The sequence below is a fragment of the Lichenostomus cassidix genome, chromosome 5 (genome assembly GCF_008360975.1).
Source record: "Lichenostomus cassidix isolate B80296 chromosome 5, HeHo_3.0, whole genome shotgun sequence".
NCBI lineage: Eukaryota > Metazoa > Chordata > Aves > Passeriformes > Meliphagidae > Lichenostomus > Lichenostomus cassidix.
Window position 1 is genome coordinate 62,601,096 of NC_139486.1, and position 27,040 is coordinate 62,628,135.

A 27,040-nucleotide genomic window follows, 5' to 3' on the forward strand; every position below is an offset into this window, starting at 1 on the left:
TCAGGAGGGGGGAAAAGGGGGAGTGTTTCTTTTAAAAAGAGAGTGAGATTGGAGAGGAGGACACAGGCACTCCAAACCCTGTCTGTGCTTGGTATATTAGGCAGCCAGTGCTCTTGGCTGGGAGCCCAGACGAGGCTTTTGTAATCAAAACATGATCTTGTATGCTGTGCAACCAGTGCTGAGAAAGGCCGTCTGATGGCTCTCCTCTTTTAGCTCTGCTCTGGAATCCACCGGGCTGCGCCGCCGATGTCCAACATGCACCGAGCTGTGAGTGCTGCCTGCGCGGGGCCTGGGAGGGGCGTGGGCACTGGGGTCCCTCACCCCAAAAGGCCACGCAAGGACTCGCACTCGCTTCCTTCAGGGTGGCCTTTCGGTGGCTGTCGCTTTGTTGTTTTCTTGCCTTGCCTGGCTGCCAGCAGGCACGGGGAGCAAACAAGCCGTACTGCACTGCGGGGAGGGGAGCTGGGGGGGGGCGCGTTTTGGGTGCTGGGGTTTGCATCCTCGCTGGGGCAGGTTGCGGTGGCTGGCTCAGGACAATGTGCCTCCCGGGAGGCAGATAACAAACAGAAGCGCAGGCAGTGCTGGATGGTGCCTATGCTGGTTAGGGCTTCAGCCGCAGCTGTCAAGGAAGAAGGTATTTCTTAAAAAGAGCGGATGCATTTGCTCACGCAGAAGAGTGTTAGTACAGCCCGCTCCTGTCCCCTTTCCCTCCCCCCACCTCCTGCCTTTCACACTTTCCCAACCCTGCTGCCTCCAAGATCTTGCTGTAGGAGCAGGCAGTGATAGAAATGTGTGGGAAAACACTGCACGCAGAAATGGTCAGGAGCAAGGCGTCCCTCCAGCCCCCCCAGGAGCTGCGTAGCCAGTGCCACTTAGGAGAGGGGCTGAGACACAACGGGATGTCGTCCTTTAATTGAAGGCTGAAGCCGATAGCTTTGCATTTTCTCCTTTTGTGACATTTTTATTTGCAATAGAATGAGGCCTCTCATTCCCTGGCTCTGCCCTGCTGTTGGGGAGGCTTTGGGTTCAGCTGATTGCTGATTCAAAGCCATGGCACGTTTGTTCTGCCAAAGCCATTTATAACTCCCTGTCGCGGTGACATACGGGCACCTTGGCTCCCCGGAAGAGCTTTACCCTGGCGAGGGCACGGTGGAGCCTCTTTCCATCCTGAGCATCAGCTTCAGCACGGGCTAGGCTGGCGGGTTCGTTCCAGAAGCGGAAGAGAGGGCACGGCCCCCTGTTATCTGCTGGCTCGGGGTGGCAGCTGACGAGCAAACGCTGACTGGGCTGAAGTGTACAATGGATGAGCTCCTGGGAGCAGAGCGTGGGCTCCACACACTGCTCACTGCTTCGGTCACAGGCCCTGGGTGTTCGGGTGAGCAACCGCCTCTCACCCACAGCTCCCAGCATTTGCTGGAACAGGTTGTGCAGAGAGAAATACCTCAATGGCTTTGTTAATAAAGGGGAGGAGAAGTACTGAACACCAGCAAACTTCCCTTCCAGTGACTTGTTTCCAGCTGGAAATGGAAAGGATTCCCCCTCCCCCCCGCCCCCAGCCGTCTTGCAGCGTAGACAAAATGCTGACAAATGGGCAGAGGGAGAATAGCCTGACAGGCCTTTTTCATTTTTTGCTTTGAAAAGAGAAGAGCACAAGTACAACCTCTGCAGGAATTTAAAAATTTTTCTCGAGCCGGCAGCTCTGCCAGTCCTCCTTCAAAAGAATCTGAAGATGAAAGGGGTGTGTTTGAGGGCATGCACCACTTTGATCCCACCCTCAGCAGCCAACACCCCAGCGCTCGGTAAACAGCGAACCTGCCAATTTAGTGCTCCCAGAACAGCTTCTATTCAGGTAAACACCAAATTCAGCTTTAATCAGCCTTGCAAAATGCCCATGGAAGTGTATCCACCCACACAGGCAATCTGCTCACCTGTCGCATACTTGATGATGGATGGCAATGTGACAAAAGCCATTTGTTTTCCCACGGATCTTGACAAAATCCATTGTCTAGCAAGAGAATGTGTGGAGGTGGTTTAAATGTTCCTGTTGTCCCACCTGGACACAGATGTGTGCTTGTGTCACTGTGTCCTGGCAGAGCAGCCCTTAGCAGGGGCTGTTAGATCAGATTAACCCTCCCTGGGGATGCCAGTGAAGATGGGCAGGCGCAGGAGTTGAGGTTTATACCATGAGCAGGTTCTGCTGCCTGTCCCTCACTGGTGTCTGACGCCCAGCACGCCTCCTCCATGCCCCAGAACACCCAAAAGTGAGGGTCATGTACTGCATGCAGATAAGCAGGGTGTTAACTGTGGAGCCCACTGACAGCCATAAAAGTGGGGCAACAGCACTTTGCTCAAACTACCTCACTGCTGAAAAAACGTGTAAGAAAAGGAAAGGTCAATTCTGTCAGGAAAAGGTCGGGGAGAAGTGGTGGGGAAAGACCCTTACACTTCCCACCCTGCCCACATAGAAGGAGCAGATTTCCTTCTGTTGGTATGATGACTGAGAAGAGCTTTTCTCCTTCTGTTTCCAGGATGCTGCTGTGGATGATGCTGTGTTAAGGAAGAAAGAGCAGAAAGATGTTGAACTGGATAAGAAAATCTTGGCTTTGCGGAAAAAGAACGAAGCGCTGATACGAAGGTACCAGGTGAGTCTGCAGGTCCTTCCCTTCTCCAGCTCTGATTTGGGGTCCTCCACTCACAGCATAAAAGAAGATTGTGGCGCTGTCAGAATGACTACGTTCTGTAGATATCATGTTTATATTGGAAACACTTGGAGTGGGTGGGCAGAGCTCTGCCTTTAGCTTAGCCTTTAACTATGGCTTGAGTGGCTTTGGAGAACAGACACTGACACTTGCCTCACTGCTGTAGCATCTCCTCTCCCACTGCCACCTTCCTCTGTCTGCATCCCACAACTGGGACACAAGTTGATCCACTCCCTCTTAGAGCTGGAGGTGGGTCCATTTGCAGAACTCCTAAACAGGGAAATGAACAGTACCCAGGTACAGGCTTGTAATAAGGTGATATCTGTGCTTCAGGAAATAGAAGAGGACAAAAAGCGAGCGGAACAGGAGGGAATGGCTGTTACCTCCAGGAGGCCCAAGCAGGATGGACTCACTATTACCATCACCAAAGCTCACAACGTAAGTGGTGCCTATCCTTCACCATAGGCTAGCTCTCACTCCAATCCCACTGCAGCAAAGTGACATTTCTGAAAGAGAGCAAAGCTCTCTTGAGGCACAGGAAATAGCTCCTAAGCCCTGAAAAAGATGGGTAAACTCTGCAGAGATGTGTGATCAGAGGGATTTTAGGTTCTGCACATACATTTCCAGCCATGCCCAGGCACCTGTACCCATGCACACAGAGATAACAGGCAGATGACTGGATATGTGAACAGGAACACTCGGCCCTGGACAGGTTCCAGGGGTTAGCATCACTGCAAATATATAGGTAGAGGGTATCAGAGGTGTGTGTGTGTATGTGTGTCATGGGAGGCATCAGGAGTGCCTCTGAGAATGCCATCGGCTGGGAAAACTTATGGTCTCCTTAGGCTTTGGGAGTGAGAAAAGCAAGTGGCCCTGGGCCAAAGGCTGTGAGTCCCAGGCTTCCTTCCTAACTGGATCTAATCTGATAAGCCATGTCCACCCATCCTGGCAGCGTGGGGCTTGGGAAGCCAGTCCTACCTTAACCCCTTGGTGAGCTCCTCTGCCAGAGCTCATGTGGAGCCTGCTGAGCCAGTCCACCCTCCTTTCAGCACTCCGGTTGCTGGATCCAGGCCAGTGCATTGCTCCCTTCCCACCCCGGCCACGGCCCTCGCCTCTCTCGGGGTGCGCTGCTGCACACATTTTTCTCTCATACAGGACCTGAAAGATGCAATTACCCAGACTGAACACTATGGACAAGATAGCACAGCCCTCTCGATGGTGAGCACCACCCTCAGCCATCCACTTGGCTTCCAAGGCCACCTCCAGCAGGACTTAGGCTTTCCCAAGCTAACTCAGAGTGCTGCAGAAAGAGATGAGGATGACATTTCTTTCCCATAACTCTGGCATTTTATTCTGAAATGTCAGATTTGTAAGTGCAAAGGATTTTTCAGCCCTGCTGTCTTTGTGGGTTTTGCTGCTGAGCAGACAACGAGCCCCTTGTTCCCCAGGAATGTCACGGCAGTGTGCCGGGCACAGAGAACTTCCTGGGGGCAAGGTCTGTCTGTTCTGTAGCTGCCTCCCCGCTTCTGTGCAGGTGTGTTTGGGGAAGGGAATCACATCCCACAGTCAAGGGCCTGGATTTGCTAATGGAAGTGATTCGTTTTCCAGGACAAAAGGGTGGTGAGTGAGAAATGGGGAAGCCCCTGTCCTACAAGCCCTGGGTTCGGCATTGGCAGTGAGGAAGAGGAGGAGGAGGAGGAAGCAGATCATATGTTCACATTCAGGATGGGGAAGAGGATGCAGCTGGCTGTTACCATGGACAACAAAGCAAAGGTGAGTAGGGAAGAGGATTCCTCTTACACTGCAGCCTCTTCACTTACAAAGGGGCTTCTGTTCTGCCTCTCACTTGAGCTTTCTGCCCAGCATGTCACATCCAAAGGGAATAGTTCCCTTACTGTTTCTTTCCTCTCATTTCACAGTTCTTCAGCACAACCTCAGAGCTGCCACATGCTTCCCTCTCTGTCTCTGATTCCCAGGAATCAGCCCTCAGGCCTTACTAACCCCCTCAGCAGCACTCTCTGCCCAGCCATGTGTAGTCAGTTCCCTTTCTGAGGGATCAGTCACCTCATTGCCCTCCTGGGCCACTCTGTGGTTAAACTGTGTTGCTGTGCCTGGAAAGAGGGACTTGCTTGGTGACACTGGTGTGACTAAAAGAGGCAACAGCATCCTTCCTGTGACCACCACACAGTCCCAGCACCTGAGCTGCTGGGCTGTGCAGAAAACCACTCATGTCCGATCCTCAATAACCCAAATTGTTGTCAAGCCAGACGCCCCAAAGGAAAGCCATCTGCAAAGCAGCACAAACTGGACAGAAGTCCAGGGGTTTCCTTTGTTCCCATGTTCCTTTTCCTGGCGCTCCTCAGATGAGTATTTTTAACACTGCCTGTGCAATCTGGGACATGCTTCAGACATGAGATGGGCACAGTGTCTCTGTAAGGGGAGTGGTGTAGTTCTGACTAAGCTAAAGAGCTGGTGCCAGAGTCCCAGATCTCTGTCAGGCAGGGAATGACCCAGGACAAGCCCTGTGGAGGGGAGGAGGTGGCTCTGCCAGGCACTGTGGCTGTGACCCTGCTCTCTGTCCCTGTTGGCTCTATGCAGATGCTCTCCTCGTATGACATTTCTCGCTCTGGCAGCTGGGGCACCAAGGACCAGGATTTCCCAATGTGGGACAAGCAGGCTAGGAGATCACCCAGACTGTTAAAAAAGGAAACAGGGAAAGAAGACACATGTCAGCACGTTGAGCAGAATGTGCCTCCAGGCAAGGCAGCTTAGCCAGAAGCCAAATGGGGATGGAGGGAGGGAGAAAAGGAGGGAGAGAAGAAAGTAGGGAAGGAGGGAGGGAGAGCAAAGGGTATAACGCAGAAAATCTGGTGGTCTCCCAGCTTGGATGTGTCTAGCTATCACATCTCTCTTAAATAGCCATTTCCTGTATTTCCTCTGAGTCTTCCTTGCCATCTGCTTAATAAATGCAGGGTTTTAAAGGCTTTGCCAACACACCAGCCTTCACACCGTGCTTTTTAACATCCAGTGGCCCAGGGAAGGTGTCACCTCCCTGTAATCCAGTGATTCTCTTTGAGGCTTCTGTTGTGCTCAAGGTGTTTGGGCAAAAGGTTCTCTGTGTTGGGTCTCAGGAGGGACTTTCTCAGACAGCAAGTGATGAAGTCACCTTCAAACACCCTCCCAGTGCCAGGCCTCCCTGGCAAGAGGTATCTGTGACCCTGTTATGTGTCTAAAGGATGAGCCATCACCACCTAAACACTGAAGAGCTCTAGGGAACAGCTGTTGACTTAAGATAATAGATGTTTGATGTACAACTTGTGGATTAATAGCTTGCTGTTAGCATCTCTGGGCTTACTTTCTTAATAAAAAATTATATTAACTAGAATGCCAAACACCTCATACCAGTACTATGGGTAGGGCAGGACCAGGCCAGTCTCCAGTTCAGGCTCTGACCTCAGCAGTACAGCCTAGGATTACTGAACCCAAAAGCAGAGCTGGACATCCCCAAGGGAATGTGTAACAAGGTTCCCACCGTGTCTGTGCATCTGGGGCTGACAGGACAGGCAGAGCCAGGACCACTCCTCCCCCCTGCATCGGGTTGACTCAAGAACTATCTCTGCTGAAACAGCAAAATCACACAGATGTGAAAGATGAATAAACAAGAGACTGAGGTTCTGCTGCTGGAAGTAGCCCAGTGTCTCCTAAAACATTTATCATGTGCTAGGAAACTCGATGACTGAGAAGCCGTAAAAAAGGTCATGCTGACGGAGGCTGTGCACAGCAAGACTCCCTCCACGCTAACATCTGAACTCTTGGCAGTGCTGAGGGAAGATGATGCTGATGTGAGGCTTCTTGGTATCACGTGTCATGGCAAAGGCCCTGATGGCAAGTCTTCCCTACAAATCAGAGGTCTGGGTGTGCTCTTTGTTTTTGAAAACAATTTCGTAGCAACAAAGAGTTCCCAAGTTTCACTGAAGTTTCCTTGGAGATTTTGAGTGCCTTTTAAATCAAGACTCCAGTATATGTGGAAGCCCAAGGAGGAAAACAGAGTAAAATGCACCATCCTTTAGAGAGGGAAGCTGCTGAGGTTCCCTCATCCCTTGTGATGTTGAGCAGACTTCATGTGGATGAAGAGAAAAGAAAAAGATCAGAGATAACAATGGAAATGACTTATTAAGTCTCTTATTTCCTTGTAAGGCAAAATAAAAAGGCACATGATTGATCTGAAAGATGATGCTTTTAAATGAGAAAAAGTATTTATTTTTCTACAAAAGATGTGCTCATTTTGTGGAATTGATGGCTGAGGGCACTGGCAGGACATCAGCCAGCAACAAAGATCATTAACAAAATAAGAACCAGATGTAAATTCATGTAGTGAAGTCATGACACTGATACAGACAGCTGGAAATAATATCTGAGAGGGGTAAACTGCCCTTGCTCAAGGAGTTTATATATCAGTTTTCTAAAGTATTCCATTGCTGAATAAATAATTCCAGAAATAGAGACATACAATGACTATGAAATGATGAATTATTGAGTGCAAATACACTTCGGGGTAGTAACTGCTATGTGGGCAAGGCTGGAGAGAAAGAACCCCACTGTTCCCCTTCTATTCTGCCTTCTAGGCTTATGCTCCAAGGTAGCCTCACATTTTATTGGGATGTGTTGTTTGCAGAGGGGACAACCTCCCATTTGTTTCAAAGTCACAAACACAAGCTTGAAATAAAACCATCCCTCAGGGTTCATGCTGCAAATCATCCAGGCAGGGTGAATCCCACCATGCCCACGTTGGGCTGAGCTAAACACACCTCTGTGATATCACAGATCCCTTAGAGTGGGGTGGCAGCTTTACCAGGTAAGGGGACTGACTGTGCAGCTCATTTTCTGTTCTGCCAGTCCAAAATCCTTTGCAGTTTAGGACGGCTACTCTCCTAGGAGGGCTAATGGGGGTGTCCTTAACTCAGTCTATCCTTTCCAGGGCAAGAGGATTGTCAGTGAGAAACGTGCCGAGAGCTTCCCCGGCCCGGGCCGAGTGCCAGACCTGAGTGAGGAGGAGACGGACCATCTGGTGGCTTTCCGACGGGGAAGGAGGATGCAGATTGCCATCACCATGGACAACAAGGAAAAGGTGAGTGCAGTGCTAGTGACTGGCCTGTAACCTATCCATGGCATCCACTTCTGCTGGCATGAGGAGGGCCCAGCCACAGGATGTTGGGAGACACTCTATGTTAATAGTGTGCAGCTTATCTTTGTATCTCTGCCTTCCATCCCTGTGAAAGAAGAAAGCCACGATCTTTTCCCTCCCCTGTGATCCTAGCTAAAGCTAGAAGGCTCCTAAACACACTGGGTTCATAAGCAGATGCTATTTTGGGAGGATTGATGAAAGCACTGCCAGATATGTGGTGTGAATCTCACCTCCTCTCTTACCAGCTTCTTTTTGGAGGCACACAGCAGAGTGGGACAGGAGCAGTGTCCTCCTGACACACTGCATGACTTAAATATTAATGGAGCTGGGCAATATCTGCTCCTGAACCACGTCCTGCTGTGCCCAGCTATCACCTGCTGAGTGAGCTGGCTGAGCTTTGTTAATCTTTGAAACATATTTCAAATACTTCTTTGCAAATACCTTCCTCTTTGCACACACAGAGGCATGTGCTGTTTTCCTCTTTGGGAGTTTTCACAGATAAAGAAGACTGCCTGCAGCAAAGAGGGTCAGCAAAGACTACGTAGGAAAACAACACTTGGAGTGGCTACCAAACACACCCAGGAATGCTGACCATTTGCTCCTACTACCCACACTCATCTTCAGCTTCTCCTCCTCCCCAGGGCTTACCTAGGCTCCAAGAGCCCAGGTGCTCCTTTCTTGTGGCTGCCAAACAGCATTTTGAATGCCATAAACCTCAAATGAGCTGCCTGATTGAGCCACTGGTAACCCCAGAAGTCCTCATGACAGACATTGCTGTTTCAGTCTAGACATCATCACCAACACTCCTGGGTGTAATGGGAATGTCCCGACTGTGCCTGTGCTGTTCCTGTCCTTGAGATTGTCAGATGTACTTCTGTGATGTGCAAGGGGAAGTGTATTCCTTCTGCTTCCTTCTGCTGGGTTCGTTTAAACACTTGTCTTTGAGGTCATAATAAGACTGGGGCTGTGCTGGGAGAGAGCAGCAGGGGGAGTGCCTGGATGTTGGCTTTAGATCCTGTGCTGTCTTTTAAGTGTATAGACTGCCCTGCAAAAGGGCACCTCTCATCTGGTTCCACAATGGGATATGAAATTTGGGGCTGAGCATCCACATGTGTGGTTTTGGCAGTACCTTGCTCACGCTGGCCTCAAAGCATCTGGACTCAGAGTGTGTGTGAGGGCAGGCCTAAGGCTGCACTGGCTGAAACCATAGAATCATAGAAGCTTAGAATCCCAGACTGGTTCAGCCTTGTTCCCTGGCAGCTCCATTTGCTGTTCCTGCATCAGGGGAAGCAGTGAATTGATCATTCCCTGGTCACTTCCCAAAGCACAAACGATTTTATCGACCTGTTTCACGTCTCCCTTCAGCCATCTCACATAACTTAAGAGATCGCCCCTATTTAGATGTATCTGCTGAGGACAGCTCTTTATTTCTGATCATTCCCATTGTCCCCATTTGTGCTTTTGTTATTTTTACCATATTCTTTCAGTACAAGCAGACCAGAACTGCACATGGTATTCCAGCTGCAGGCTCTCCTGGATGTACTCAGTGACATAACAATGTTCTGGCTTGTTCTCTATTCTTCTCCCAACAAGTTTGCATTTTCCTTGCTTTTTCTTTTTCCTAAATAATTGAGCTAACATTTTCAGAGAACTAGTCACAGTAACACCAAAATTTCATTCCTGACTGATAATAATAGCTCAGGACTCATTACTCTGTGTGTGTATACAAGAAGGGGCATTTTTCTCTGTGTGAGTTGTTTTGTATTACTGATATTGAATTTCAGCTGTAATTTTATGATGCAGGCATTCAATGTCAAGAGATCTTTCGCAGCTCTTTCCGGGCAAATTACATTCTTTGCCCTGGATGATTTAGTATCATCAGCAAACTGTCATCCCTCTCTTCAGCTCCTTTTCCAGACCATTTATGAGCATGTTGAGCAGCACATGTTCCAGTGGCACACTCCTGCTAATCTTCTGCCATGGAAACCGCCATTTTCTGGCCACTTTTTCTTTTCTATCCTTTAATCAGTTGTTAATCCAAAAGAGAAACTTCATTTTCCTCCCCAAATTGATCGAGAGCCTGGTGGGGTGTCAGTGTTGTCAGCTGGGTAGTTGTGTGTTAGGACCTGAGCTGCGACCCCCGATGGAAGGATTAACTTTCAGTCTCCCATTAACCCCAGCATGGTTCAGCCCTTGGGCGTTTTTACCTCATGCCCCAACTGGTTCCCTGCTCTTTTGGGGTTCCCACAAAGACCTAGGAGAAAGGATCACATCCATCACACCCCCCCCCCCCAGTAGCCTGGCCACTGTCAAATTTGATTCCTTCTCTGTGCACTTGTCAGACTTATCCTATTAAAGTGCTTGATGGGTGTCCTTGTTATCACATATTTTCTCTATTTTTATTCATGATGAAATTCGATAAAGGAAAAAAAAAAACCACATCAAAAAACCCCCAAAAGCCAAAAAAGCCAAACCAACCAACCAAACAAAAATGAGAAGAAAAAGACTCCCATTCTTGCTGCTCATGATTCTTCTGGCTAACCCCACACTGTCAGTCCCAGACTGCAGCACAGCTGGGTCAGAAGCTGCCAAGAGGAAATGCAAGGGGGAAAAAAAAGCTGCTCTCGTGATCTTTTCTGAGACAGCCCTGGTGCCATAAGTAAAAAGACTCTTTCACTCTCTATGAGCCCAGAGGGCTGAAGGGACCAAATTGTCCTGTGTCCTTGCAGAGCCAATTGCTCTGCTGGTGCAGCTTCATAACCTCTGGTGCTGCTGCTGGCTTGGAGGTGCCACATCTGGGACCCATCTCTGCCTGGCTGCCCCACAGGCTGCCTCAGGGCTCTGCTGCACACAGAGCTGGAGACAATCCTTCATTTTTAGCCCTAAAAAGCCACTCCATGCTCTGGCAATGTTTCAGGCTTGTTAGTACATTAGAGCTAGGAGCCAGCAGCCCAGGACCAGTGGAGCACAATGGTTAATTAACAGGTTACAAATCATCTTTTAAATGGGCAGTTGATAGAGCTGCAGGGCTTTTAAATTGTCCTTTTATTAACAGAGTTTCCCAGGATGGTGTATCAGAAATGACTGTAATCAAGAGATACAAAAGCTGCTTTCAGGGACTAACACAGAGGACTCCGTGCTTGCAGAGGAGAGGAACCAAACCCGTGGCAGGAGAAACACTTGCTTTTACATTGCAGATGGGAGGGGAAAATAGGCAGAAAGGGTGGCTGAAAAGTCTTTAGCTCCCTTCAGGCAGCACAATTAAGAAGGCAGATTTTTCAAAAGAGTTATTAAAAAAAAAATCCTCTCATGTAATAGTTTCAAAAATCCTGCCCAGTGGGAAATCTGAGCACTGGAAAAACAGCTTTAAGTTTCTACAAAAATCTCCTCCTGTAGAAGAAATGCCAGTTGTGGTGCTGACATGTTCCTGGAGAAGTGGGTACCGAGAGGCTTGTTTAACTCATCTGATAGCCCTTATTTTTTAAAAAAGAAGACATTGAAGTAGCCCAGAGATGTGGAAGTCTGTCAAAGCCTCTGGAGAGCTGCTCGTACAAACCAGTGCTTGGCTGGATAGTGGCATTAGTACTGTCACCACTGCATGGTGACATTGGCTGCGAGTGTGTGTGTCCAGAGGTCAGAAAGACCCAGTGGCAGAAGGCATTTGGGATGCCAGGGCTGGTTCGAAGCAGGCTCTGACCCACCCTGGGCCCCACCCTGGGCCATTCTGGACTTAGAAACTGAGAAATCCTGGCAGAAACCTCAGGATAAACAACTGTTATCTTCCATGACTGAGGAGATGACTTCCTTCCTTTCAGGATTTTGTGTTCTTCTCCTGCTCTGCAGGAACGGTTGCACTAGGGATGATAATGTCCATGTCATTGTTCATAATTTTGGGGGTAGAGAGGAAGAAGGAAGAGAAAAACATGTTTTTCTGCCTCTTGGCCCAGGTGTGTGGTAACGGGAACAGTGGTTCTGGGGCAGCAGGGCAACAGGAATTCTGCCCCTGAGCCAGTGCAAGAGCCAAGCTGACTATTCTCCGTGCAGCTCAGAGCTGCTCTCCTGGTACAAAAGAACTACATTTTTGTGGTCTTCTCCATTTTCCACAGTGCGCTCTGAGAAGCAAAAATAGAAGCAGACTAAGGCAAAAGGCAGCTGGCTTGGAGTGAGGGTGTAAAAGGAAGGAGGGTTGTGCAGTGTCCCCATGACCCAGGTTTGTGGTGGGCACTAGTGAGCTAGCATTCCAAATGGGACAGCCACTGGGATGCAAGGCTGTGGGAGAGCAAAGTTTTGAGATTTCTGCTGTTTAATATCTCTTTAAATGCTCAGTTTGGGACTGCAGAGACTCATTCAATCTCTCACTACAAGGTTCTTCATATGGGGCTGCTGGAGCAGGTGACTTTGAGTCCAGGGGGAGCATTGTTGGTTACATAAGTTTTCACAGCAACATTTTAAAACAAATCCCTGTTGTCATCTTTCACCATATCCCCTTTTGCAACAGGTGGGATATGGTGAGGGGTGGCTTCTCTGCCAGAAATGCAGACCCCTCTGCATTTTTCCCAAATCTTTGCTGAAAAATCCCAGGACAATATAGCTAATATTTTCCCCATTATTTTCACGGATCTGTGTGAACAAACCTCCATCTGTAGTGGAGCTTCCAGTCAGACCAGTGAAGCTGTCATGCACCAAGTGATGTGTCCGTGAGCTGTATGGCCGCACTTCCCACCTGCCTCAGACTTAGCATGTGTGGGCAATCCACCAAAAATCTGTCCCCAGCTTGTCCCCTGCATGATCCCATGGGAACAAACTGTAGTGGGGTGAGTGGCCTTGGGAGATTGGGCAGAGCTGCAGGTATTGAGACTGATATCCTGAGTTTCCCTGTAAAACTAAAGCTGGGTCTGGTGAATACATAGAATAAAAGTCCTGTTTCCAGCCTAGGCTGGACCTCACCAGGCTGCTGCTTTCTGGAAGGGCTGAGCTGGCAGTTCGTGCTGCCATGTTCCTCTTTGTGTTTCAGTTCTGCTTGGCACTGCAAAATGGCAGCAGGACAAGCTCAGCCCTCCACACCCCTGGCCCTGTAGCCATCCAACCAGGCAGAAAGCCTTTCCTAAAGGATCCTTATGCTCTGCAGAGTGTTTTGTTAGTGATCCCACCCTGGCCTCTGACATGGCTCTGCCTCTATTATTAGTTCCAGGTAGGGCAGATAATCCCTGGCTTGGCCCACGTTTGGTATCTGTGGCTCACTAAGACACAGGTGCTAATTATCACCTCCTGGCAGGTAGAGGAATATCAGCACCAGAGCAGAGCTTGCCAATCTGGTGGCAGCATGGGTAAGCCCCATGGGAGCAGGGATGGACTCTGGTAGAAGGATGCCGTGTTTGGCAGGGACTAAAATCACTCCTAGTTTGACCATGCTGGGCTGTAGCTGCACCTCATATAGGCTCCCAGATCTTGTACAGTGGAATCCAAAGATGGCCCAAATCTGGAAAGATACCTGAAACTTGGTCTGCCTTGGAAAGAAATTGGACCATGCAGGACACCACTCTGCTTCCAGCTTGGGAGAAGGAGGGACCTATGGGAATGTTTTTCTCATACACTTCTTGTTTTCTGACTTCTTTTTTTCCTACATCAGTTTGATTTTGGGCCCCAGAAACAATCCTTCCGCTTTTGCTGATCCTTTCTGGGTAGCTCTTACATGTCCTGGTGGGCATAGGGTCAGGCATTGATTCCCCTGCCAGGAATCCTTGCTTAATCCTTGAAGTAATTCCTGTGTCCCTTCCCTTGCAGGCGGAAGAGCGGAGAACAGCAGAGAAGAGGAGATCAGACAGTGACAGAGGCCCAGAAAGTGAGCACAGCCGGAAGGTGAGTGGGGCCCAGGGCAGCCTTGTCTTGGAAGAGGAAACCAGTAGAATGTGCCTCCCCACCATAGTCCTAAAGGAAGATGATCTTTAGGTCTCTTCAGACCCAAACCATCCTGTAATTCTGTGAAGCAGCAGTGTGCTCTGACGTGCTCCCACTGTTCATCCCTGTCATCATCCAAAGCTTTGCTGAGCAGCTGACACACCTGGAGCAAAGCAGCACTGGAAGGGTGAGAGGGACCTGCCTCCACACCTTGTCATGGCTGCTCAAGCCCTTCACACAGCTGCAGGGAAGGGTAGGGTAACATCCTCACCCCTGTGGCAGCACAACCTTGGCTGGTTCCTGTCCCAAAACCATCTCCTTGTGGATTGAAAAGCTCGGGCCTTATTAGCTAGAGCTCCTCACCCCCGCCAGAGCTGAGTAGGATGGAGGTAAATTAAAGCACAGGCTTTCCCACTGACTGTTTAATGCAAAGCCTGGAGACATGCTGGCTCCCCCGAGCCTGCAGATGCTTTAATTAATGGAGCACAAATAGAATAACCCTACCTCACTGTGATTCATTAGGAGGACACAGATGGGCTCTTAGACACTAATTCCAGCTGAGCCCCCTGGAGCAGGAAGGGGGATCACAATAGCCTGTGGTCCAGCTAACCGCAGCTACGCTGTAATTGAGGTGAGGGTCCAGCTCCTCCTGTTCCATCAGCCCCCAGCCACTTCTGCCCCTCCCCACGAGAGAGCACGGGCATCAGCCTCAGTCCTTTCCACCCTTTTGGCTTTATGGATGCATTAGGATCCATGCTGGCAGGACCCATTGTGCCTTACCATGGGGCTGCAAGCGGTGGGGAGCACCCCTAGGCTGTGCCCCAGCCAAGGGACAGTGTCTGCCCTTGCTTTAACCCGCTGTGCCTTGCCTTTCCCTGGACCCCATCTCTCCCTCCCTGGGGACACAGTGTCAGATCCCCAGTTCCTGCCAGCTGAGGAATGGAGGAGCAGTTGGTGCCACCCCAGCTCCGGCCCACGCGGGTGGGTCACCTTGGTAACAGGGCTTTCAGTCTCTCCTTCCTGCTGTGTCTCTTATCCACAGTGCAAGGCTGAGGAGTTAATTCCTCTTTGGGGAAGGTGTGAGGGTGGCTGGTGTGGAAGGACACGTGTGTGAGGTGATGAATTACCCGCTGGTAATTAGCACCCCAGGACTAGGCTCTGCACTAAGCTGTTCCCTACACACTGTTGCTTGACAACACACCGCAGCCTGTCGGCTCCTGCTTCCACCTCATCCATTAACCTGACAGCTGGGCTGCTTCCTCCCACATGCTCCATCAGCTCTCTGAACTGTCTTTCCATTAAGCTTTAAATTTTTGAGCAATGTCAGCCCTTAACCAGTCTGCCGTGAGGAGTGACAAACCAAGAGGCTGACAGCAGTGAAGGTAAAAGCCCCTTTGCTCTGGGAATGCTGCCCTTGGGCACAGTGTGAGCCCTAGCTCTGTGGCTGGTCTCCCATGGATGCCTCGTGGTCACAGAAGGCTGACTTCCTTCCCTGCCTTCTCATTGTGAAGGTTTTCACAGGCAGAGCTTTGATTTAAGTGTCCCAAAGTCTTCAGTTTGGGGGACTCATCACTCAAACCCTGTTGAGAGATATTGCAAGCACTCCAGGAACTGCCTCTATGCCATAAGGAAACCTTAGCAAAGGTTGCTGCCTCAGTTTCCCCCTCTGTAAAGCCAAAGAGCCCCAGCCCTGGTGTACTTAGGCTCTGGGTAAAGCAGAGATCAGATGTGTGCTCATCTCATCAGAGAAAGGAGCTGACCTTGTCCCAAGTTGTTTTCAGATACTGCTGAGCATTTGTGTTGGTGACAGTACAAAGTACTCTGAATGCAACTGTTCCAGAGTTTAACTAACCAGAAGCTCTTTTCCCTCCACCAGGATGGTGGGAAGGCAGTCCAGAAGAGCCCTGGGGAGCTGAGTTTCCCCATGACTGGCCGGGAGCGCTCGGAGTACATCCGCTGGAAGAGGGAGCGAGACCAGATCGACCTGGAGCGCCTAGCACGTCACAAGAACGCCAAGGGCGAGTGGCGACGGGCTTGGGATGTGGAGAAGTCAGAGCACATGTAGGTCCTTCCCTGTCCCAGGGTGCTTTGCCTGCAGCAGCCCTAAAGCCGTGGGTGGGGTCTTGTGCAGATACTTATCAATCCCATGCTGCCATGTGCCTGACCAAACCCACACTTGATGCCTCTTCCTTCCCTGACCATGCAAGTAGGTGGGATCAGGTATCAGAGTGATTCTCATGTTTTCTTCCTGACATGAGCTTTCCTACTCTGAGAGGGGATACCATGTGCTGAGAAAGACTGCCTGCCTTTGGTCCAACCAAGATATGAACTGTGGGAGGGAGGGGAGCACGAACCAAGGCTCAGTCTGCATCTGGAGGATCCTCTCCACTTCCACACGAACAAATCCAATGGCAGGAGGATACAGGTGCTCTTCCAGAAACAGGCATGTTTCTGTTGCTAGTCCACAGATTCTCTCCCTATTCCCACTTGTTTTCAAGCACAGGAGAGCCCAACATGCCTAAATCCTCCCCACCCCACAAGCTGAGCTTGTTCAGGCACTGTGGGGCAAGGGCATCACCTCAAAGGGCCACCCGTATGATATGGGGACAGTGCTGGGAACAGCAGTGTGGGGCAGCTGGGAATGGGGCCAGACACATCCCTGCCTTAATCACTGTCCCTCTGACTGTGCTGGTTCAGTTGGGTCACCCCAGCTAGGGAGCTTTGGAGGATGACTTGGCACCTGCAGCAGGATAAGCTTCTGGTAGGGTATGGGGTTAGGGAATGTAACAAAGGTTTGGCGATAGAACAGTTTGTACTGGATGAGTAGGTGGCAAAATCCTTTGGCTGAGGAATGGGAGCAAACACATCAGTTTTCAGTCACTGAGGCCCCAGTAAACAGGGGTGAATTGAGTTAGTGGGTGCTGAGTGTTGATGGCAAGACAGCCCTGAGCCCTACTGTTTTTCCAAAAATCCATTTTTAAGAGAAAAGCCACAATACAAAACAAGCAGGACTAGAAGCCAACCAAATGAGTCTGATTTGAGATGACAAGTCCTGAAGCTACTTCAGATTGTGTTTGGAAGCTTGGGAAGCTGCATTTGAGTCTAAAACAGCTACACTACATCTATAGGATGTTCACAGAATTTAATATATACGTATGGGTACTGATGTAAAGGTTTTAGAGGTTCTCCTTTGGGGCAGAACTGTGTCACAGCCTCAGTTAGCACACACAGCTTCAGCTGCTGCTCAGAAACTTGCACAGGTTTGCCCGTGGGGAGGTGCAGAAGGGCCAAAGGCCGGAGCCTGCGTCGTGCCGAGGGCTCCTGCCCACGCTTTGCACACTGAAGGAGAATGGTCAGGTCTGACAATGCCTGTTTTTAACCTGCAGGTTTGAAGAGGACTTTGTTAAGGATGGGGAGCCAGCCTTGGATAATCCCAGCAATAAGAAAGGTTGGCAAGGGACACCTAGACTCTGTCCTGACGCTAGTGAACGCTGATCGTGTGCATCCCAGTGCCGCAGCAGCTGCCGTGGCTGTCAGCTGTGAAGCTCTGCTTTCCTGGGCAAATGCCTCTGAGCTGGGGGCTCAGCCCTCCCTGCTGGGCAGAGGGCTCAGGGGATGGGTTTGAGCAGCTGGGTGCTAGAGCTTTGGACCTTCCCAGGGAGAGGAGTGGCTTCTGTAACCTGGTACGACACAGTGTGGAGGCTCAGCCCTGCCTCTTCCCACACACTGGTTTAAGAGGCAGTCCTATTCCAGAGCACATCATCTCTGATCCCTATGGCACATGCTGGCTTCTTTACTAGCATAAGTCCATCCTGACTCCTGTTCCTCAGGAGCTGGACTGGCAAAACAAAGCTTTCCCTTGTGACACCCCATTTGAACATCAGGCTTTCTGCTGTCTGTCCCTTACAGACTCACTCACTCTGGTGCATCCTTTCTTGTGTCCTTGCAGGGGGAAGGAATGCAAGGAAATTCCAGCACAGGTCCTTTCCTCCCGACGGGAGAGGTGAGTAAACCACAGGATTCTGTTGTCACCCCACCAAATGCCAGCACCTCTGATATCCCTCAGGGAGAGGGTTCTCTCTAGGCACTTGCAGATTTGGAGAGCCTTTTGGAACATACCACATGGCTGCTCTCATAGCTGTGTGCAGAGAAGAAATCTTGCAAGAACAGCACAAGTTACACTGTATCCAAGGAATAAGATTTAAAGTTTGAGTTGGAATTTGGAATTTTAAAAAATCACACAAGAAACACCCTAAATTCTTGATTTGTATTTATTACTTTAGAAAAGATATGTGCAGTATGCATACAGCTTCAGAGGCTTCTCACTCCAGAGGCCCTTTCCAAGGATACGAGGGTGTTGCCCTGTTCAGCAGTCCATCAGCTGCTTTTGCCTGCTTTTGCATGGGATTTCCAACCTGTTTCCTAGGTGGAGGACATCATGGAGTGAATGTGAGCGACCCTGGTCCGAAAGCAGTGCCTGCTATGAGCAGCCGTGCCAAGGGGAAGGACAGACTGACGGGCAGAGCCAGAAGGTGAGGAGCTGGCAGCACTGCCATAGTGTGCATGTCCATGTCTCACTCCCTGCCTAAGTGTGAAGAGGCACCCTGTGCCAGAGTCTCACCACCCTCACAGGGAAGCATTTCATCCCAATATCTCACCTAACACTGCCCTCTGTCAGTGGGAAGCCATTCCCCCTTGTCCTGTCACTCCAGGCCCTTGTAAATAGTCTGTCTTCCAAACTACTTCAAAGCTATTTTAGCCTTCAGTATCTGCCTCTGTGTCTGCTGTTGTGGAGGCACTTGGGCACTTGCTGTTCTGGGACACTTGGGCACTGCCAGGCAAGCAGGACCAGACTGTGGCAGGCATCAGCACAAGCAAACTTATCTTCTTAGTCTGACTCAACTGTGTTCTGGCACTTGGAGTTTATATTTTCATTACAATTAGAATTACAGCAACCGGTTCATTAAGATTTAGTGGTCTCAAATGAGTGTCTCTCAATGGGCCTGGACAAGGGGCTCAGGCAAGGAATACATGGCTCTGATAGGAATCCCTATCCAGGTGTCAGGCAGGGACACTGGCTTTGTAAGAACTTCAAGGCCTAAATTGTGATCACTTTTTCTTGACAGGTGGGATGCAAAAGAAGGCGAGGACATGTCTTTTCTGAAGGATGACCTTGATGGCCAGGTGAGTTCCTGAGTTCCAGGCTGGCTGCTGAGTTTTCTCAACACATACACTATCAGGAAAATTGGAATCTCTAATCCATTCCAGGGCTGGGAGACCTCTGTTTTTGGGTAGCTGTACCTGTCACTAACCCTCCTCTCATGGCATAGTGAGACATGACAGCAGCTTCACTGCTTGCACTGACTCTCTGTCAGCACAACCACCCCACGTATTCTGGTCCCTGGACACTTCTCCACCTACATCCTTTTACATACTTTGCAAAATTTTCAAGTTTTGAGAACTGTCATAGACAAGAAATACAATATACTGATATTTTAATAAGCTGAATTTAATATGTCCTTCATTTCTCAGAGGAGCCTTGGTATGGACAAGCGGAAGAGCAAAGGTGATGAGGGGGTGGAAGAGAACTGCACAGCTGAGCTGGAGGAAAAGGGGAAACAGCCAAGTCTCCAGGATCATGGGGCCTCTTCCTCACAGCGGCTGCGAAGTGGGAAGGTCCAGCCTGCCCACAATGGCCAGAAGGAGGAGTGGAAGGGAGTGAGGGGCTGCAGCACAGAGGTGTCCCCAGCCAGCACCAGGGACTCAGAGCCAGGGCCCAAGCCAAGCAAGGAAAGCGTTGGGGAAGATGCCAATGGGAAGCCTGGCATTGGTGACATCTCCCAGGAGAAGGAGAGCACTGACAGCACTGCTTCATGGAGCAGCCTGCCGAGCACTGTGCAAGCCACCGGGCCTGGCAGCGAGGAGGCCTTGTCAGTGCCCATGGGAGAAAATGTAGATGGAGCTGGATTGGAGAAACACCCAGCTTCAGGACAGGAGTCCTCTGAGAACTCCTTCAACAGCCACGGAGGAGAGCTGGACACAGCAGTAGGAGACAGACTGGATGCAGAGCAAGGACAGCTGGCGAGCAAAGGAGGGGAAGAAGTGACCCAAACCACTGCTCTTGAGGGACAGGCACCTGCACTGAAAGGAAATGAAGATGGTGAAGGCACTGAACACCATGAGCCTTCTCCCCCAGGGAAAACCAGCTCTGACAAGACTGTTGTGCCTGAGCAGGACATGGCAAAATCCCAGTCTGGGGAAGGGGACCAGCCTGAGGACTGCAAGGACAAGGACAGTGGGGACATTCACAACTAGCAGAGATTGCACCGGCTTGCCTGAGACAAGGTGAGTTATCTCATTAATGCTTTCAGCCATAGTACAGGGCCACAACTCTATTTTCTGTGGTACAATTTCATCATACCAGATGCCAGATGTTCAGAAATGTTCATTAGCAGTGCTATCGATCCCTCAGGTAATTAAATCTATGCATCCCAAAGGCCTGTCCTGGAGTGGGTCGGGAAGGAATGGGAAGTCAGGCAGGAAAATCTGGACAGAAGACTGGGCTGCTGAGGCTGGTTGATGACACACTTTAATTAGGGCTCATACTGAACTATTCCTGGGAAATGATGACCTTAGCAAGGATGGGAGGGATAACCTCAGTGGGATGAGTTTATTTCTGCCTCTGGGGTGATCGGAGCTTGAGGTTAGTGGGGTCTTTCCCCAAAAAACTTGCAAAGCCACAGGGGCCCACCTCATGGGCAGAGCTTGGAAGAAGGTTGATTGTAAGTGGGATTCTCTTCCCAGTATAAGCTCTGTGAGTGCTCCAACTTTGAATGATGGATAGTAACAGTAATGTGCAGGGCAGTGTATAAATACACAGGGTGAGGTGGTTCCTGGGGCAAAGGCACATGAACCAAACCAGAAGGGAGGGAGAACAGAGCCAGTTATGGAGCAAAGCTCCAGGTTTTACACAAACAATTTTCTTCCATAAAGGCAAATGCAAAGCCAGGAGAAGAAACAAAGGAAGACAAGCACAAAGGTAAGGTAGAAATTAGGAGGAAGGGGAAAGGAGAGAGGGTAGAGGCTCTTTGCAAGGTGCATTTTTCCAGGCAATGTCCCACAGAGCAGGACATCACACTAAATAAAGATGAACGTTTCCAGAACACAATCCAGCCTGCTTAACACTGGAGTGGCTCTCAGGATACTCCTGCCTCTGTCCTTCTCAGAGGCAGGAGCTCTGTTCCATAAGGAGGCACTTGAGGCAATGAGCTGCTCAGAGCCAGGCAGGCAGATCCCCGCACCAAGTGCCTTTCCCGGATTCCAGAAGCTTTTCTGCAGACCCTACAATGTGTCTCCCGGTGTTGCTCAGTATTCCTCCCAGAGGTACAAACGAGCTTAGGGATGAAGTGGCTAAGCTGCTAACAAAGACTTTCCCTATAATCCAATCCATACAAAAGGCAGGGAGAAGTGCAAGCGTCATAGTGATTTCAAAAAAAGACAAAACATCAAGAACCAGCAGGAGCTGGTTCTATGCGTCAACTAAAATTCCTTTAAGTGAGAGAAATTAATTCCAACAGCATTTAGGAGAATGTTATGAAACACCTGGATGGACATAGTGGGAGATTACTGTCCAGCCACGCCTCTCCAATCTACCAAAATTCCCACCAAATTAGAGAATGAAGGAATTAATGACTACTTTGCTCACTCAGGATAGCTTTAATTAGACACTAACTAAGAGGAAACAATAAACTAGAGAAGTCCATTTTCATCTCAGCGATGGAGATTCCTATGGTTTGGTAATAGGGCCCTGAGTCCACTTCAGAGCCCAGTGGGTATCTGTAACATCTGTAACATCAGTGATGATGTGCTGTCTCCCTGCCGTGCTTGGGGGCTCCACAGTGTCCCACTCACATTAAATGTAGATCTCACATCCCTTCCTGCACAACCACAGCTCTGTGCAGCCACCACGTGGGTTTCACAGCTCCCCCTCCCAATGTCTATTTATGGCACTAAAAATCTCCAGCACCTTCAAATCAGTGGGAGATGCTTTGCAGAGAAGTGTGGTGGGGCTTTCATCCTTCACTTCAAATAACAAGAAATAAATATTTACTCGAAGTGCAGCACTGGAATCCCTGGAGAATGTCCAACAAGTCCCAGAGAAGTAAACGATACACAAAAACCACAGAAGCTTTTCCCTGAATTCTCTTGAGAAAATTAATCTTAACATCTTTAGAGAAAATGCAGCTGGGGGTAGATTTCCAGAGCAGCTCCAGGGATCTGACCTTGCAGCACTGGCTGACGTAAAGAGGAGTGGGGCAGGCAGGGCCTGAGTGCTGCAGGACGGAGAAGGTCAGCAGAGGTCGGCTCTGATGCAAACCAGTGCCCAAGGTTGGTGCAGGAAGCAGCACAAGCAGAAACCAGCACTTCCCAAAACAGTTACGGAGCTGCGGAAGAGCAACCAGCTTCCTTGAGGTTCAGGAGACAGGACAATACCATCTGCTGGTATGTTTGGGGAGTTGGCCTAGGACTGGCAGGGTCAAGGGCTTGCCTTGAATAGCATCAGCTTCCCTGGCCCTTCCTGCAGCCCACACCACCCTCTGGAGCCCACTGTCATGCCATGGGCATTTCAAATTCCCAGAGCACCTCTGAGTACTACCTAAGGGGAGAGCTTAGTCTTCATGGAGAGTCAGGGAGTGGGACTTGATAACACAGTTGTCTCCATCACTCCATCTGGAGTGATGGCACGACATGGGAGTGCAGTGCTAACATTGGAAAACATGGGGATTCTGTGGGAATCGTGCAAGAGACTAAGCACACACAGGGAAGGACTCCAGGGTTGTTGAGGGAATGTTGTCTAGTCTGGGAAGATGAAGGCAGAAAGAAGTGGAGTTGTGATCTCTGCAGATATGGGGGTAGCAAACACCAGCAAAGGGGAAGAAACATCCAAGCGAGCACACAATGCTGGGGCAGGGGACAATGTATGGGAGAAGCCCAGGAATAAATATGGGGGAATTAGGAAAAGGTCCTACCTGTCAGAGCACTTGGAAGCTCACCACAGCTGAATCCTGAGAGCCACTTACTGGAGCTTAACTAAACAGAACTCAGGGCTTTGATGGGTGAGATGCTGCCATTCCAAACACAGGGAACGGAGCTGATCTTGTATCCTGCAGTTGTTGCTGCTGTTCCCAACCTTCATCAGCTACATTCAGCTGCAGCTTCAGGGAGCTCTGCACATCCCCCCCATCACATGGAGCCTAACCAGTAGGTCCCACAAGGGCCTGGTGTTGGCTTGGCTGTGAAGACCATCCCAGTGCCATCCCCCAGCCAGCCAGGCTGGGAGGTGTGAGACCCTGGTGATCTTCATCAGTTCTCTCCTGTGACACTGACACACACAGGGAATTCTGCCACTCTGCTGGCAGAGCCCAGGCAGCACCCAGGGGCATTGCTATCCTGAGCCCCAGCTCAGAGCCAGCCCAGAGCTGTTCAGTCTCCCATGGACCCTGGAGTTATGCATGGGAAAGAGGATACAATGGGAAATGTGAGAAAGGCTAATCGCTCTGGCTAATTACCAAGAGAAGCAATGACTTTAAAGCCCACCAGTGTCTTGGCTGTAAAGACTCACTCATGCACGGGAAGAAGGTGTCTGCTTTGAAAGGATAATACTGCAAGGCAGGGAAGGGTATTGTCTCCCAGCACTAAAACACAGTCAGAGCCTTCTGCAAGCATCAGTGACCAAATAGATTCACAGTAGGGACAGCTTGTGCTGGAGTCAGCTCAGACTCATGAACCAGATTATCTTACAATATTTGGACCACCAAGTGTGACTGACAGTCTGCTTCTGGCTCTTCCCAGTCTCATTAAATCCCAGTGTGCTGCCACAGCACTGAGCGCCCCTCAGCAGCAGGACACAGCAAGCCCTCGCTGCTGCACACAGACAGAAGGAATTAAGTCTCCATCAGCAATCTCATCTCAGCTGTACACAGCATCAATTGTGTCAGCACCTCGGGTCTGATTTCAGTGCAGATTCTTATTAAATATCTGTGGCTGTGTCTTTAAATGATTCCTTGAGATGTTTCTTTTTTATGCAAGCTAGGCTTCCTATGGTCTCTCCTGCCTTTGAGGGATTTAATATCTTTTTTTTTATATCCCCTTCCTGACTTTTCTTGGGAACTTCGTGTGCTGAAATCTGCATCAGCAAAAGGCAGATCTATGGACTTAAATATGGATGCAAGAAAATGCCAGCTCAGCAATTCTGAGCAGCACCCAAGCATCTGGCAACTAGAAAAGAATAAAAAGTCTGCCTTTCCCAATTAAAATCATCATGTCTGGGTCTGGAGGCAGCTCTAGGACAGTAGGCTCCACTCACAGGATAGTTTTTCCTTAGGAAAAGCCAGTTTACCCTCTGCCCTTGGGGGACACAAGTGCTGCACCCCCAAGACAGGTTCACCAGGAAGGATCATAGAGCCCTACCTGAAGCCTTGGTGCTCCAGGTGCTGAACTAGCACACACAAAAACATGTCAGAATTGTTTTTCCTGAGATACAAGGAAAGAGTAAAGTTGATGTATCCATCCCAGAGGAGGAATGAGAGTGTTTAATCCAGACTGGTAGAGTCGGCTCCTCCCCTGGGCTGCCGAACCCCCACTGCTTCTGTCGGATTTGGCAGCAGGTATCTGGGTTATGCCCCAGTGGTGCCTCCCAAGCAGCCCCAGCCGTGCAGGAAGGGCAGAGTGGAGCTCAGCAGACATTTTAATTTACAGCTCAGCAGTTCCCTGGAGACTGATAATCCCGTGGCTGTCTCTGCTCTCGTTTCGCAGGATAACGTGCTGGAGGCGGTGGAGGAGAAGAGGAGCGCAAACTTATCCTCACTCTTTTGCCTTCTATGAAATCAGCTTTCAGCACCTGCCCAGTACCCTTCAGCATCTGCAACATGTGGGATCTCCATCACCTACCCCACTCATAGTTCTGGCATCCCCCTTCCCTATCCATGAGTCAAAGGACAGGGAAGGGTGCACACACTCCCGCCCTAAAGAAAACACCATCACTTATCTATTTGTTTGGCATATATTGCAGCTGGCATGGCAAGCCAAGGAAATGTCTACTGGATGCACTTTATTTTATTTAATGACTAATTCTGTTTAAAGTTATGGTTTGGGTTTCTGGGCACACCCCCCGTTTTCTCCCCAAAGGCTGGAGGGGCCTGCACATGCCAGGGGCTGTGCCACAGCTGGAACAGCAGGAACAGGTGACTGGCAAAGCAGAGGGGTGACGTGTTAGGGTGTAGTTCAGTAGATGGGTGAAGAAGTAGTGTTCAGAGCTCTTGTACTAGAGGTTTGCACATGGTTGAAGTGTTGGCAGAGGTGTATGGTAGTGGCAGGGCTGCAGGGCATGAGCGGGATGGATGGATGGATGGAGAGCTTCTGACAAGCACAGATCAACCCCTGCATGTCCTTCTTGAAGAGCCTCCAGCTCTCCTCCCCTTTAGAGGCTGAGGAGCACATCAGGACAGTGCTTTGTGCCAAGGAAGGTGGCTGCTTGGGTGACCAGGTGTGTGTATGCTCAGCAAACTCCATGCCCCCTTCCCAAGGGTAACTGGGCATCCTTGCAGCATGGCAAGGAGGGGGACAGCACAACAATCTTCCTCCTCCATCACACTGCCCAAAGCAGTTGGCAGCAGGACCCAGGCCAAACTGGAGCTGGAGGTCCAAGACTTCATATCAAACAATTTCACCTTCCTGGTTGTGCCTTCCATAGCCTTGTGCTTGAATAAGAGGGCAGGAGTCCTCTCTAAGCTGCCCCACAGACCTTCTGACCTGGCCTTAAAGACACCTTTCAAATGGAGGATCTAGAGGAGCATTTACAAGCACAAACATGCAGGAATTCCAGCTGCTTGGCTTTCCACTTACAGCAAGCTAGGACCTAGCTGGAATACAGCTACCAGCTAAGGAGAAGGCACAAGGAATAACACAACATAATTTCTGACTTCTGAATGACAGAGCGGAGTGGGCATCACCCTCACTTTGAGGTGCTGCTCTAAACTTGATGCCAGAGAAAATGTCCCTGGGACAGGTGTGTGTGAAGACTGCCTGGAATGTCCTGCAGGATGTTGGCTGACCAGGCTGGCAGACTGCCCTGGAGATCAGGTTGGCACGTGTGGACTGAAATACTCTATGCTGCTTTAATAACCTAATATTTGCACAGACAAACATTTGGTTTTCCACGTGACTTAAACCCGTGACACCTATCATGAAGCACAAGCCTGGGAATTTCCTCCCTGTGCCAAATTCAAGAGACTTTGCTGGCATCACACCAGGTATTATCAAGAAACAGAGAGTGCAGCTTTTGTGTTTTATCAGTAGAAACATCAGTAGAAACCCCACAAAAGCCCAGACTGGGTTTATTTGGACTTATCCAACAGATAATAGAACAGATAAATAGAAGATTGTAAAACTGCTCCAGGTCCTGGAGCTTCTCCATCACTGTTTAAGGCTGATTTTCCTTATCTGACTGGCTAAAAAACCTGCTTCCAATTGTTTATTTTTTAATTTATTATTATTTTGTACATCAGGTCTCTGACCTCATTCTTGGTCCAGTCAGACTGAGTCATTACCAGCATTTCCCAGGAGCCAGCTTGCCTCATGGTCCATGGAACACACAGTCTCAGCTCAAAAACTGTTGCACCCCAGGAGCAGCTGGACACATGGCCAGGCAGGAATTTTATATTGTCCTAGTCCATCCTGTGTTGAAGAGATAAAAAACCTTATTGCCCTAGACTCCGTTCTGAAAGGAAAACCATCACTGGTCCTTCATTCCCTCCTTTTTTCCTTTCTTCCAAGTGACTTAGCAGGTAACGATGCCCAGGAAGGACTGAGTCTGATCGAGGCTCCAGGGATGGGACTGGACAGGTTGTGCCTGTGTAAGTGTATTTTCTCCTGCTCATTAACACTTTGCTCAATGCACTTTGTTTGGTGCCTGGGTTGTGATTTTTCAGACAACTGTGGCTTAGCTCTTTCTTCTTTATAGTGAGAGAAAAAACTGAAAAGTTGTCAAATCTGATGTAGAGGGATTATTTATATGAAATAAAAATTGGAATGAGGAAAGCATTCTGTTTCTTAGTGTTTCTCAGTTCCACATACACAGTTTTCCAAGCGGGATCAGTAATCCTTCCTTTTCAGAGCAACAGCTCCAGTTCAGAGTGCTAAACCCTTTGGGAAGCACTGAACTCCTGGGCTAGCTCCTTCACCACAAAAGCTACCTGCA

At 49.7% G+C, this 27,040-nt stretch overlaps 1 protein-coding gene across 3 annotated transcripts; it reads left to right on the forward strand.

Annotated features, from left to right (window-relative positions):
- Positions 1-26,883, forward strand: CCDC9B (coiled-coil domain containing 9B). 3 transcript variants are annotated; one of them, XM_085063473.1, is made up of 14 exons: positions 1-267; positions 2,529-2,642; positions 3,033-3,137; positions 3,855-3,917; positions 4,308-4,472; positions 7,678-7,827; positions 13,669-13,743; positions 15,659-15,843; positions 17,169-17,230; positions 17,732-17,785; positions 18,209-18,314; positions 18,909-18,966; positions 19,315-20,127; positions 20,776-24,591. In XM_085063473.1, exons 1-13 carry the CDS (start codon positions 247-249, stop codon positions 20,095-20,097), a joined length of 1,941 nt encoding a protein of 646 aa, XP_084919599.1. In that variant the 5' UTR covers positions 1-246; the 3' UTR covers positions 20,098-20,127; positions 20,776-24,591. The 3 variants fall into 3 exon arrangements, with proteins under 3 accessions (XP_084919599.1, XP_084919598.1, XP_084919600.1); XM_085063472.1 differs by lacking the exon at positions 20,776-24,591 and adding an exon at positions 24,598-26,883 and having other exon boundaries at positions 2-267; XM_085063474.1 differs by lacking the exons at positions 3,855-3,917; positions 20,776-24,591 and adding an exon at positions 24,598-26,883 and having other exon boundaries at positions 3-267.
- Positions 26,884-27,040: the final 157 nt, after the last annotated feature.

What these genes read in the sequence shown, in the direction of transcription:
- CCDC9B (XM_085063473.1), top strand. Translation starts at nt 247, where the DNA reads ATGTCCAACATGCACCGAGCT. An exon ending in CCATGGACAACAAAGCAAAG is followed by an intron (nt 4,473 to 7,677) that starts GTGAGTAGGGAA and finishes TATCCTTTCCAG; the next exon opens with GGCAAGAGGATTGTCAGTGA. An exon ending in TAATCCCAGCAATAAGAAAG is followed by an intron (nt 17,231 to 17,731) that starts GTTGGCAAGGGA and finishes GTGTCCTTGCAG; the next exon opens with GGGGAAGGAATGCAAGGAAA.